Raw genomic sequence first — 14675 nt, 5'->3', positions numbered from 1 at the left:
CATAATTTTATCTGTAGCCAATAACCTTGAGCCTTCTTGGATGGGCACTTCTAATGTAACTCTATGGCAGCACCCAAGGAGCTAGAATTCTCTAGCTCTACCCTTTGACTTGGTGGTGATGTAGTGTTCCCATGAGTGACAGAACACTGGGCCAATCACGGCGCAACGCTGCATATTTTCTGCTGGCCTGCCCCACCACCACAGAAAGCACTGAGCTAAGCTGAAAGACCTGCATTTTGGAGCTGTATTAACTCAATGATATATATGTATTTTTTACATTGTTTAAAAAACTGATATGTGACACATATTAATGGCAAAATTACATGCAAAACAGGCAAGCCCCCCCCCACACACAATTTTTTAAATTACATTTTCGGTATTTCATTTTCTTTAGGTATAAATGTGGGGCTCAAAACAGCCCCACCTGCCCTGAATGATGGGTCACCACTGCTGTGACGTTAATTATCCAAACCTGATACATTAATTATCCTAACCTGTCACATTAATTATCCTAACCTGTCACAATAATTATCCTAACCTGTCACAATAATTATCCTAACCTGCCATGTTAATGATTCTAACCTGACACATGAATTCTCCTAACCTGTCATTAATTATTCTAACCTGTCATGTTAATTATCCTAACCTGCTATATAAACAAACCATCAGACCCGACAACCCATCAGTGTCAGCACGCTGGCAGACCGCTGATGTTGAATTAGGCCTATGTAACTTTTTAGGGTCCAAGCCAAGTTTGGCATTTTCTGTTTTGTCCTGCACTGTAAATAATTCCCATGCACTGCACTGGAACTCAACATATTGCTTGTAAAATAGGCTAAACTAGAACAATGGTCAAGGTTCCTTTCTGTAGAAGATAAGATAAAATACACTTTATTAGTCCACGCCAGGTGGGAATTTGTCGTCTGGCCAGCAAAAAAATACCAAGTGAGATGTCTCGCTTATCTTTGGTCACGTTCGTGTGGGTGAAACAAAAATACATTAATTAGAGCCAATAGAGCCTCCCACAATGCAGGCGATAGCTGCAGGATGAAGTTGGGGTGAAGAACTGCAGCAACCTGCAGTAAAAAAAACGACGTTTTTTTTGTAAAGTTCATGCAGTCGACATGTAGGCGCAAGTCGAGCAATTTTTATTCCCGGAATGCAACACACGTTGAAAGGCAGTGATCAACGATGGTCACCTACTTGACAAAAGTAATCTGCTCGAACGCGCCCATTCACTAAGGGCCTAATTCCTAGAACTCATAAATCGACGCAATTGCCTCTTATCTTTCTCGATAATATGACTTGAGATAGGCATGGCCGAATTTCTCAACACTTTAACAAATGGTTAGGGTACGTGCACTCTTGAAACATTGTTAACACGTATTTGTTGGCAGAGGGCAGAAAGAAAATACTGTGTAATACATTTATGATACAAAGTGGTTTGTTCCTTTGCTTACAACGGGAAGCCAGTCTATGGTCAACATGGTGTCCGGTCTGCTGTTACGGAGAATATTTCTGACCGTTGCGGAAACCAGCAGCCGCGTTTCGCTCGGTATGAGAGGCCAATGGTGTGGTTTCACGACCTCAACAACCAGATTCAGCGAGTTCTCCTTGCCCAACCCCGGTAGGCTATAATGCTTCCATCTGTCACGGTCACCACTCTTCTTGAGGCCTGTCAATTTGGTTAATCAGTTGTTCAACCTGAATCCAACATAGACCTAGTTGTTGTTCAATGTGACTGCGCTATATAAACCCGTGCCTATGTGTTACCAATGTCATCATATAACCTACGGCACCTTTTGAGTATTAATTTAAGGGCAATCTGCGATTGATACAACAATTTTGGACTTTTGAATTAATTATATATAGCCTACCCATTGACAGTGCTTAAAATGTATGCACTGTGCAGAAATCACTCTGCTATTTAGTGCACTCTAGTTTTCCTAATTTCAGTTTGTGACAAAACAAGCAACTATAGTAGAGAATCATTGCACCATCTAAACCAATGTGAAATATATTTTCCATAACCAAAACTATTTTATATTAAGCTACTTGAAGCCGGTGTGCAAAACCGAAGTTCAAGAAGCAAAACCTAAACTTAAGAAAGGGAAATATAGAAATAGCGCACTTAGACCGCTTCTTAGAGTGGCTTCCACTTTTCAATGTGAATTTGGTCAGGTAGCCCAAAAAGTTACATATTGCAGCTTTAATTTGAGCCACCTCTCAGTTTTGGACTGTTTCGTTCCAGAACCTATTGAATAATTTTCAATGCAAAAGTTCATTGGAATTGCCTTCTAGTAAAACAGGAAAATGCTCATCCAGAGGCGATGCTCCTAGTAGCCGGACAATATTGCAGGGAAACTTCAATCGGTTTTACTTAATTTCTACCAGCATGTTAAATGTGTAACCAGAGGGGAAAAAAACTCTAGACCACCTTTACTCCACACACAGAGATGCATACAAAGCTCTCCCTTGCCCTCCATTTGTCAAATCTGACCATAATAATATCCTCCTGATTCCTGCTTACAAGCAAAAACTAAAGCAGGAATTACCAGTGACTCGCTCAAAAGGAAGTGGTCAGAGGACACAGATGCTAATTCTGCTATGCCCTCCGACAAACCATCAAAGAGCCAAAGCGTCAATACAGGACTAAGATTGAATCATACTACACCAGCTCGAGTGTTCGTCGGTCGTGGCAGGGCTTGCAAACTATTACGGACTACAAAGGGAAACACAGCTGCCCAGTGACACAAGCCTACCAGACGAGCTAAATAACTTCTATGCTCGCTTCGAGGAAAGCAACACTGAATCATGCATGAGAGCATCAGCTGTTCCGGATGACTGTGTGATCACGCTCTCTGTAGCCGATGTAAGACCTTTTAAACAGGTCAACATTCACAGGGCCAGACGGATTACTTGTACTCTGAGCATGCACTGACCAACTGGCAAGTGTCTTCACTGACATTTTCATCCTGTCTGAAGCCATTCTTTTCAACTGAGTCTGAAGCCATTCTTGTGATTATTGTTACTTGCCATTGTAATTATTTGTAAGCTTGTGTAGTCTAAAATGAATCTATGATTGTATGCTATCCATTTGTTGTTTGTATGCTGTTCTTTGTATGCAATTTTAATAATTGAGAATTAACCAATGATATTAGGCCACACTTGGCCATGATTACAGACACCTGTGTCTTTTGACACTATATAAACGAGTAATTCCGCAGTGTTTGTGATTATACCCTGATGACGGCTTGGCTGTCGAAACGTTGGTAATTACATTTTTGCATCTGAGCTCCTAGAGTGTGCAGCTCTCTTTTATTTTCAAGTTTTCTACTCCGCTAGCCAGCACCTCGTCTTAATAGGTGTGCAGCTCTCTTTTATTTTCAACTTTTCTACTCCGCTAGCCAGCACCTCACCTAAATAGGTGTGCGTTTCTTTTTCTTCTAGATGAGTCTTTAATACCAACATGTTTCAAGCAGACCACCATAGTCCCTGTGCCCAAGAACACCAAGGTAACCTGCCAAGGCAACCATGAAGTGCTTTGAAAGGCTGGCTATGGCTCACATCAGCACCATTATTCCTGAAACCCTAGACCCTCTCCAATTTGCATACTTCCCTAACAGATCCACAGATGATGAAATCTCTATTGCACTCCACACTGCCCTTTCCCACCTGGACAAAATAACACCTATGTGAGAATGCTATTCATTGACTACAGCTCAGCGTCCAACACCATAGTGCCCTCAAAGCTCATCACTAAGCTAAGGACCCTGGGACTAAACACCTCGCTGTACAACTGGATCCTGGACTTCCTGACAGGCCGCCCCCAGGTGTTGAGGGTAGGTAACAACACATCCGCCACACTGATCCTCAACACGGGCTCCCCAGGGGTGTGTGCTCAGTCCCCTCCTGTGCCCCCTGTTCACCCATGACTGCATGGCCAAGCATGACTCCAAACCATCATTAAGTTTGCTGATGACACAACAGTGGTAGGCCTGATCACTGACAATGATGAGGCAGCCTATAGGGATGAGGTCAGATACCTGGCAGAGTGGTACCAGGATAACAAACTCTCCCTCAATGTGATCAAGACAAAGGAGATGATTGTAGACTACAGAAAAAGGTCTGAGCAAGCCCCCATTCTCATTGAAGGGGCTGTAAGTGAAGCAGGTTGAGAGCTTGGTGTCCACATCACCAAACAAACTATCATGGTCCAAACACACCAAGACAGACGTGAAATGCGCATGACAATGCCTATTCCCCAACAGGAGAATGAAAAGATTTGGCATGGCCCTCAGATCCTCAAAAGCTTCTACAGCTGCACCATCAAGAGCATCCTGATTGGTTGCATCACCACCTGGTATGGCAACTGCTCGGCCTCCGACCGCAAGGCACTACAGAGGGTAGTGTGTGTGTCCCAGTACATCACTGGGGCTAAGCTTCCTGCCATCTAGGACCTCTATACCAGGTGGTGTAAGAGCAATGCCCCAAAAATTGCCAAGGACTCCCGCCAACCTAGTCATAGACTTTTCTTTCTGCTATTGCACGGCAAGCGGTACCGGAGCTCCAAGTCTAGATTTTTTTTTTAAATCTTAAAACTGCATGGTTGGTTAAGGGCTTGTAAATAAGCATTTCACTGTAAGGTTTACACCGTTCTATTCGGCACATGTGACAAATAACATTTTGATTTGATGTTTGAGAACAACACTGATTGGCTGACTGGCCAATTGTTTGCCAATTGTGGTGAGAGATGGCAGAATTGTAATTCGTAACATCATACGAAATGGATGATGCATTGAAATAAATTTGACGAAGTTATAGAATTACTGCAGTCTGTTCAGAAATAAATGAAACAATTCAGAATACTACACCAGGAGTAGGCTTATAACTTCGCCACAGAGGATCCTAGCTGTTGATTGTGTGTAGGCCAATCACAAGGCATAGCCTACAGTGGGGAACTTGCTGCAAATCTGTCAATGAACAGCATACAGCCAAAACAGGCCTTTCGTAATATTTCAAATAAAATCACAGGAAAACAGGTTGGAAAGCAGAGGGCTCCTGCTGATCAAAGGGAAGACTTTTTAATCTGTACATTTCAGAATGTGGGGGCATCCCCCCTGTCCCATGTGAAAGTTGCGCCCCTGCATATACAGGTTAAAGGACTATTTTTACCCATGTAATACAGTGGTTTTGTTGTTTTCACTCGTCTATTGTAGACACATTCACTTTTTATTTTATTTTAAAACAATGTCTGAGTCTAGTTATCTAGCTTTGAATGTCATGATCAGTCCTGATGTTCCCAATTCCAACAACTCCCAAGATTCCCCTCTCTCTAACTAGGTGGAGTGGGCGGTGTGTGGGTTGAACCTTGTTTAACACGTAGGTGTCAAAAGGGCTTCAACCTCATCAAATATAAAACCGGAGAGATTATTTCACAAATGTTTGAGTGACGAAAAGCAGCTCGCAGCCTTGCTCTGTGCTCTCATGTCTGGTCATTGAGCCCAAGCGGAGTTGCTGCTATACTCACTCAGAGCAGCCACGAGCAGAACACATATGCAGAGCGAACAGCGCGCAGGGAGCGGGTGACACAGAGAAAAGCGGCTAATGGATTTAGGTGTACTAACAGAGGAAGTTATTTCTAGTTTCGGGCAGAAGCAATCGTGTCTTGGTAGGGTCTTAACGTAGCAGGCATGGGTAGGGCTCAGGCAGGGATCTAGTAAAAATTTGTCACAGAAGATCATTAGAATTAAATCCCAAAAAATTTGGACCCTAGGATGCTAAAAATGTTCCATGTGTGGAATTTATAAGTGCCTCTACTCTACTGCTCAGTGCTCTATGCCACTACGCAAATGCGGTAACATGCATTGCGTTATTATGAAGGGATTTTTTTTGGTACCTTTGCCACCAGAGCTCCCAAGGAGAATGAAAAGACCCCCTCTCACGCTCACCTCCAGATTTACACATTTAAGCACTACCCATTGATTGTTGAAGAATATAACTTATAAATGCCTCATGAACTTACTCATACCCCATACAACTGTCATGCCCCATCAGAACCCAAAATATAAGCTTGTTTTACTCCATTGTTTGTAATGTAGTTTTAACAGAGTTCGTTTACAATTATCATTTTGATCTCATGGTTAGTCAGTGCTAGCATCCATAACTCTGTCTATGAATTTGAGAGTGGAAACATTTATCCAGCCACATCGCTCAGCTTTTTACCAATACAGTGACGGGGTATCTGCTTTGTGATCATTTGAACGGCAGATTTCCCCTTTAAGGAAACTAGTTAAAGGCTATTCAATTGCAGCATTTCTGCTGTAGACATATTGGTGACTGGTTCCATAACATGCTCTTGTTTTCAAATGCTCACCTAGAGTAGCAAAACATAATTAGAATGGCTGATGAGTGGATTGGTTGGTTAGCCCAGATGTTAGGACTAACTGAAAAAAAGGTAATCAGCACTTTCCAGTAAAGTGTGTGTGAATGGATCTGCTGCCATGCAGTTTGTGATTGGGCCTGGTTCAAGTGATTCATTCATTGGCTTATTCATACTTTTCAACTATAGACTGTGTTTGGGGGTCCAGCACTATAGTCAACATTTGTAACACAGCCTGCCTCTCATCCTCAATTAGTAAACCTCTGTCCTGAACAGTTTAGTTTCACTGAATTCACCACCAGTAGGATCTTTTTGGCTGAAATTGTTCCTGGTTTACGAGTCTTTCTTTCAAGCAATGGATGGTGAGTCCAGGTTTATCAAGGTTTTAACAACAGACAACAATGTATATTGATGGGACAGGGGATATGATTATGGAATAGCAGTGAACCCATTATAGTGGTGTGTGTGTGTGTGTCTCAGATTCGGTGGTGAGCTACAAGCAGCTGAAGAACATGTTGTCCGCTCACAACGTCCAGCTGTTTGATGTCCGCAACCAAGATGAGTTCATGGCTGGACGCATCCCGGACTCTGTAAACATCCCATGTGAGTAGACTACACAAATCATGGTGTATATTAACCTCTCAAAGGTGTGTGTTTTTATGTGTACTGTATCTGTGCATGCGCACAATCTCTACTAATGTTCAGCGTGTATGTGTGGGTCTGTCAGTGAGCCAGCTGGAGGAATCTCTAAAGCTGTCACCAGAGCACTTCCAGCTGCAGTTCGAGGTGAAGGCTCCTGGGAAAGATGATGACAACCTTGTGTTCCACTGCCAGAAGGGCCGGAGGAGCGCCGAAGCTCTAGCCATCGCCCGACAACTGGGCTTCAACAGGTATAACACACTTTAACTCACCTGGCATACCTTATTAGGGTACATTAGTGTGGACATACAGTATTCTCATATACACATACTGGAAGACACCTGAAAGATCTCCCCCTCTCTCCTCCCCTTCTCTCTCCTAGGGCTCGGCACTATCAGGGGGGGTACAGTGAATGGGCCGCACATGAGGGAAAGTGAGTCACTTTACATCCATAACATGAAGCCTGTGTTGGAGTTCTGGTCCAGCCCTATAACTCCTCTAGTCTGAGTACTGCACCAGAAAACCAAGACCCACATCGAAACACACGTCTTAGAGGACTCAAGTTTTCAGTTACTGTTCCTGACTGATTGACCTCCGTTATCTATGACAACTAACTTAGAAGAGGTTGTTCTGCATCCTTATTTCCTACCTCATTTGGCTGAAAGACTGATGTGAAATGTAAAAGGCAAGATCATAAACTGAGAGACTTACTTCATCAATAAAGTCAATATTTAGGATTTATATTGTTGTATTACTGTTTATTTTATGCAGGAATTTTACATAAATTAACAATAAACAATGACATACAGTACCAGTCAAAAGTTTGGACACACCTACTCATTCAATGGTTTCTTTATTTTTACTATTTTCTACATTGTAGAATAATAGTAAACACATCAAAACTATGAAATGACACATGGAATCATGTAGTAACCAATAAGTGTTAAACACATCAAGATATATTTTATTATTTTAGATTCTTCAAAGTAGCCACCCTTTGCTTTGACAGCTTTGCACACGCATTGTCTCAACCAGCTTCACCCGGAATGCTTTTCCAACAGTCTTGAAGGAGTTCCCACATGCTGAGCACTTGTTGGCTGCTTTTCCTTCACTCTGCGGTCCAACTCATCCCAAACCATCTCAATTGAGTTGAGGTCGGGGGATTGTGGCGGCCAGGTCATCTGATGCAGCACTCCGTCACTCTCCTTGGTCAAATAGCCCTTACACAGCCTGGAGGTGTGTTGGGTCATTGTCCTGCTGTAAAGAAAAATGATAGTCCCACTAAACACAAACCAGATGGGATGGCGTATCTCTGCAGAATGCTGTGGTAGTCATGCAGGTTAAGTGTGCCTTGAATTCTAAATAAATCACTGACAGTGTCACCAGCAAAGCACCCCCACACCATCAAACCTCCTCCTCCATGCTTCACGGTGGGAACCACACATGCGGAGATCATCCTTTCACCTCAGCTCACAAAGACAGCGGTTTGAACCAAAAATCTCAAAGGACATATTTCCACTGGTCTAATGTCCATTGCTCGTGTTTCTTGGCCCAAGCAAGTCTCTTGTTATTATTGGTGTCCTTTAGTAGTGGTTTCTTTGCAGCAATTCAACCATGAAGGCCTGATTCACTCAGTCTCCTCTGAACAGTTGATGTTGAGATGTGGCTGTTATTTGAGCTCTGTGAAGCATTTATTTGGGCTGCAATTTCTGAGGCTGGTAGCTCCAATGAACTTATCCTCTGCAGCAGAGGTAACTCTGGGTCTTCCTTTCCTGTGGCGGTCCTCATGAGAGACAGTTTCATCATAGCGCTTGAGGGTTTCTGCAACTGCACTTGAAGAAACTTGAAAAGTTATTAATTTTCTGTATTGAGTGATCTTCATGTCTTAAAGTAATGATGGATTGTCATTTCTCTTTGCTTATTTGAGCTGTTCTTGCCATAATATGGAGTTGGTCTTTTACCAAATGGTACTATCTTCTCTATAGCACCCCTACCTTGTCACAACACAACTGATTGGCTCAAACGCATTAAGAAGGAAATTAATTCCACAAATTAACTTTAAACAAAGCACACCTGTTAATTTGAAATGCATTCCAGGTGACTACCTCATGAAGCTGGTTGAGAGAATGCCAAGAGTGTGCAAAGCTGTCATCAAGGCGAAAGGTGGCTACTTTTTGAAGAATATTAAATATTTTGTTTTAACACTTTTTTTGGTTACTACATGATTCCATATGTGTTATTTCATAATTTTGATGTCTTCACTATTATTCTACAATGTAGAAAATAGTACAAATAAAGAACCCTGGAATGAGTAGCTGTGTCCAAACTTTTGACGGGTACTGTAGGTGTGCACCTCTGTTATCAAATCAATAGTGAAACAGTTTACAATTCACCTATTCAGCCATAAGATGGCAGCAGTGTTTTATGTACCCCATAACTTTAACATCTCCACTGACAACCATGCTCTTCTTAGTCGATTATATTGTTGTTTATGATGGTCCCCTGAGCGTTCACGGCCATTGTTATTGTTCAAACCTGCATTATGCTGACAGGGATGCAGCTGGTAAATAACAGCCAGACTCAACAGCTGTCAAACACGGGGTCAGCTGTCAAACACGGGGTCAGCTGTCAAACACGGGGTCAGCTGTCAAACACGGGGTCGGCTGTCAAACACGGGTCGGCTGTCAAACACGGGGTCAGCTGTCAAACACTGGGTCAGCTGTCAAACACTGGGTCGGCTGTCAAACACTGGGTCGGCTGTCAAACACGGGTCGGCTGTCAAACACTGGGTCGGCTGTCAAACACGGGGTCAGCTGTCAAACACGGGGTCAGCTGTCAAACACGGGGTCAGCTGTCAAACACTGGGTCAGCTGTCAAACACTGGGTCAGCTGTCAAACACGGGGTCAGCTGTCAAACATGGGGTCAGCTGTCAAACACGGGGTCAGCTCATGGTCTCTGCATCACCCATTCAGTAGGAAAGCTGCTCCCAGCTCTCTTTTCTTCTCTCTCTGTCATTTCTCTTTTCTCACTTTTTTTTATTTTTCTCTTGCTGTTTTTCTTTCTCTCCCTCATCCCATTTTATGTGTCTGCCGGTCAATGTCAGTACAGTAGACAGTGTGATTTCCCCCCCCCCTCTTGTAATGTTTAACAACTACACTGCTGATTTTTACTGGGGGGGAGGAACATAAATACATATACTACTTAACTAAAACAATAATTGTCTGCCTCCCGGTTCAGCTGTCAGCGATTTGATCACTAAATGTATCAGGACATAGTAAACATTACAAACTACACTGCAGATTTTTCCTGGGGGAGGAACAGGGCATATAGATAGGGGGGTCACAATCTCAGCATTTCAAGGATGTGATAGTAGTCTCCCAGCTGGAAGGGAGTCAGGATAGATGCTGGCCTTGGGGACATGATGAAGTTGTTTTCCCTCAGCTCCGACTTACTGTTGATTGAGCCTTTCATTCCCGCATAGTCTCCTGCTAGTCTGCTCTAATGCTAGCTGACACTGAGCAGCTTTGATAGTCCACAGTTCTGCAGAGATTCTATAAAGCAGAGGGAGCACCACCCTATCCACGCTATCATCCAGAAGGCGAGGTCAGTACAGGTGCATCAAAGCCGGGACCGAGAGACTGAAAAATAGCTTCTATCTCAAGGCCTTCAGACTGTTAAATAGCCATCACTAGCTGGCTACCACCCGGTTACTCAACCCTGCACCTTGAAGGCTGCTGCCCTATAGACATAGACATGGAATCACTGGTCACTTTAAATGTTTACATACTACTTTACTCATTTTATATGTATATACTGTGTCCCATTCTACCGTATTTTAGTCATTGCCACTCTGACATTGTTCATCCTAATATACAGTGCCTTGCGAAAGTATTCGGCCCCCTTGAACTTTGCGACCTTTTGCCACATTTCAGGCTTCAAACATAAAGATATAAAACTGTATTTTTTTGTGAAGAATCAACAACAAGTGGGACACAATCATGAAGTGGAACGACATTTATTGGATATTTCAAACTTTTTTAACAAATCAAAAACTGAAAAATTGGGCGTGCAAAACGGAGACTTGATTACACACAGGTGGATTGTATTTATCATCATTAGTCATTTAGGTCAACTTTGGGTCATTCAGAGATCCTCACTGAACTTCTGGAGAGAGTTTGCTGCACTGAAAGTAAAGAGGCTGAATAATTTTGCACGCCCAATTTTTCAGTTTTTGATTTGTTAAAAAAGTTTGAAATATCCAATAAATGTCGTTCCACTTCATGATTGTGTCCCACTTGTTGTTGATTCTTCACAAAAAAATACAGTTTTATATCTTTATGTTTGAAGCCTGAAATGTGGCAAAAGGTCGCAAAGTTCAAGGGGGCCGAATACTTTCGCAAGGCACTGTATTTATATATTATTTATATATTTCCTAATTCAATTATTTTACTTGTGTGTGTGTGTATTGTTGTGAATTGTTAGATATTACTGCACTGTTGGAGCTAGGAACACAAGCATTTCGCTACACCCACAATAACATCTGCTAAATATGTGTATGTGACCAATCAAATTTGATTTGATTTGAAAACCATGTTGGAGAAGATTGAGAGATTTCTCTCTGCATCTCTCTCTCGCTGCTTTGGGGGCTGATAGTCTACAGTACATGTATCAAGTGTGGATCTGGCTCTAGACTCTAAAATGCCATTTCCAATTCTCTTTTCTCTTTCCTTGGCTCCTGTCTTTCTCATCTCACCTCCCACTCATAGACCACTGGTGTGCAGCATAATTCATCATCAGGACAAAAGGCCTCTGAAAATATAATTAGATGCTGTCAATCTTTCTCATACCCATTCATTTAGGGTTGAAGCCTGCTCATTTCCTCTAATGCATAGTGATGGTGTGTAATAACGGGGGAAAAATGATTCATCATTTACTGCATGAGGTTGCAGGAAGTAGGGGTGCTGCGGGTGCAGAAACATTCAAATAAACATTTCAATTATTTTTTTTAGAAGAAAAAAAAACAAGCAATGCACTGGGCCTTTATTAGTCTTGAATTAGCGGACAAAAAATGATCAACTATTTGCTCTAGAGTTATACTGACGCTGCATACCCTGTTCTGTATGTCCTGAACAGACCTTGAGCTTTTCAGGTTGGCTACTTCTCTCTTGTGTTTCTAACAGAACACACCAGACACAGACAGAACATTTTGCTAGAAGGTTCTGGTAACTTTTGTTTCAGTCAGTTCTAACAATTAGGCTAACCCAATAAACAACTCAAGGTGTCATGAAAAAATCAACTGCCTCCTCCCCAAATTGAACAGCCTCCCCCCTCCATAGAATTAACCAAAAATAATGTTTACAACCACAACTAATAATAACTGTAGCAACCCTTTGTTTATAAGTGTGGATATCTACTTTGCCTCTTCAGGATGCTTTTGTGGCACAGCCGATGCCACGCAGGGCTACGGGCCAGAAGGTTGAGGGTTTGCCGACCACCACGGACGAACACAGAGCCAGAAGGTTGAGGGTTTGCCGACCACCACGGATGAACACAGGGCCAGAAGGTTGAGGGTTCGCCGACCACCACGGACGAACACAGGGCCAGAAGGTTGAGGGTTCGCCGACCACCACGGAAGAGCTCACTCTCACTGCATGTTTATTACACTATGATCAGAGCCAGTTGCAGACAATGATCAGCTAGGGGGAAATCAGATGTTCAACATTTTGATGCCATATTTATAATTGTGTAAAATATATGGAACAAATGTTCTACCAACAGATTTCTGAGCCAATGCACCACAAAACCAATAAACAAAGCATATTAACTTCGGGCACTTCAATATCATGGTTTGTGTTTTCAACACCACAATAAGTCGTCTGTCAATCTGGACTAACAGAAAATACATCCCTCCCTACCTTGTAGGCCTACCCAGTATAGAAGGCTTGGCTTGACAATCTCTGAATGTCATTAAACGTTTTGGTGTTTTGTAACAATGTCTCTTTCCATTCATCAATTGGCCGCTGCACAGTTTGGATTGATTGATTTTTTTTTATTTGTCAGTTTAAAAAAAATACATTTTTTTAAGTGACTGGGATTGCACAATAAAGTCTGGGACTTATTTCCATTGTGATCCCTATTTGTTTTACATAAATACATATACAATTACAGAGATAGAGACAAAAAAATGCTCAACCTCCAGATGAGTATTTGGGGGAATTTAAGTACAATTCTTACAAGCTTTTTTGTTGGAATCCTATTCGTAACCATGATGTGCAGGCACAATCAAAGTGACAGTGGACTAGCATACTGGCTCGGTGTGTCTATAGCTAGGTTTCCATCCAGTTGGCGACAGATTTTAATGTGGATATTCTAAAATCTTCATGAAGACAATATGCCATTTCAGAGTGTACTTTAGGAAAAGTTGGCGCCGGACAACATGACAGGGAAGATTTTAATTTACCAGACATTTGAGAAATGTTATGGGCATCCATATACATTCAGATCCAACCTGGTGTAGCCAGCTTTATTAATAAAAGATGGATGTTGGCCAAATGAGACGCATTTACGTGTCCTTAAACAGCCTATAACAAATGAGAAGACCACTATTCCTTGTGTTTCAATGTGTTTCAATATGCAAAACCTTTTAGCCTATTTTTGTTTTTTATTTTTTTGGTTACTTTCCTAAAACAATAATTGTCCACCTCACGGTTCAGCTGTCAGTGATTTGATCACTAAATGTATCAGGACATTACATGCCAGGGCCTATAGGTTTAGGTGTCCACCACAGGAGGTTGGTGGCACCTTAATTGGGGAGGACAGGCTCATGGTAATGGCTGGAGTGGAATAGTATCAAATACATCAAACACATAGTTTACAGGTTCCATTTCATTTACTCTGTTCCAGACATTATAATGAGCTGTTCTCCCCTCAGCAGCCGTCACTGGTGTATACTGTGTGATATTCCTATATATATATGTCTTTATGTCAGACGGCTACTAAGTCTGCTATGGGCGGCAGCGTAGCCTAGTGGTTAGAGCGTTAGACTAGTAACGGTTGCAAGTTCAAATCCCTGAGCTAACAAGGTACAAATCTGTCGTTCTGCACCTGAAACCCACTGTTTCTAGGCCGTCGTTGAAAATAAGAATTTGTTCTTAACTGAATTGCCTAGTTAAATAGAATATAGATAAAGACATACAGAAGGAGGGTAAATTGGCTAATTTTCTATCTGACTATTTTGTATAAAGATAACCATTATTGTTAGATTATAGGAGTAACTCTGTCAGGTCTGAAACAGTCTTCCTCAGCTCAAGTTAATCTGTCAGTCAGCTGAACACCGGTGTGCACTGCCTTCTTATCATAAGCCTACAGTAGCCAAAGCCTAATAATAGCCATACCAAACCTTCACAAATGTTAACTTTTTTAGGATATAACAAAAGTAAGCCAAGCCATTGTTTATAGGGAAAATATGAGCAGAAGAGCAAATGTAAACAAGGGAAAAAACGCGCTACCCTCCCTTGTGCCCCCCCCAAAAACACGCAACCCTCCCCAAAGCCAAAAAATACGTTTGACAACCCTCCCTATTTTGGACCAGCCCCTCCCCTATTTTGGACCAGCCCCCTCCCCCACAGTACATTTCCATCTGGTCGTTACCTC

At 42.2% G+C, this 14675-nt stretch overlaps 1 protein-coding gene across 3 annotated transcripts; it reads left to right on the top strand.

Annotated features, from left to right (window-relative positions):
* Positions 1 to 1276: 1276 nt before the first annotated feature.
* On the top strand, positions 1277 to 12855 carry si:ch211-161h7.8 (thiosulfate:glutathione sulfurtransferase). Of its 3 annotated transcripts, none has more exons than XM_042308954.1 (5): positions 1277 to 1627; positions 6863 to 6985; positions 7110 to 7272; positions 7404 to 7454; positions 12450 to 12855. In XM_042308954.1, the coding sequence occupies exons 1-5, from the start codon at positions 1477 to 1479 to the stop codon at positions 12544 to 12546; spliced, it is 585 nt and encodes a 194-aa protein (XP_042164888.1). In that variant the 5' UTR covers positions 1277 to 1476; the 3' UTR covers positions 12547 to 12855. The 3 variants fall into 3 exon arrangements, with proteins under 3 accessions (XP_042164888.1, XP_024272080.1, XP_024272081.2); XM_024416313.2 differs by lacking the exon at positions 1277 to 1627 and adding an exon at positions 6592 to 6744; XM_024416312.2 differs by lacking the exon at positions 12450 to 12855 and having other exon boundaries at positions 1289 to 1627; positions 7404 to 7762.
* The last annotated feature ends 1820 nt before the right edge of the window (positions 12856 to 14675 follow it).

This window comes from Oncorhynchus tshawytscha, linkage group LG29 (genome assembly GCF_018296145.1).
Source record: "Oncorhynchus tshawytscha isolate Ot180627B linkage group LG29, Otsh_v2.0, whole genome shotgun sequence".
Taxonomy (NCBI): domain Eukaryota; kingdom Metazoa; phylum Chordata; class Actinopteri; order Salmoniformes; family Salmonidae; genus Oncorhynchus; species Oncorhynchus tshawytscha.
Note: the sequence above shows the minus strand (reverse complement) of the source record. Positions and strands in the feature narration are given on the sequence as shown.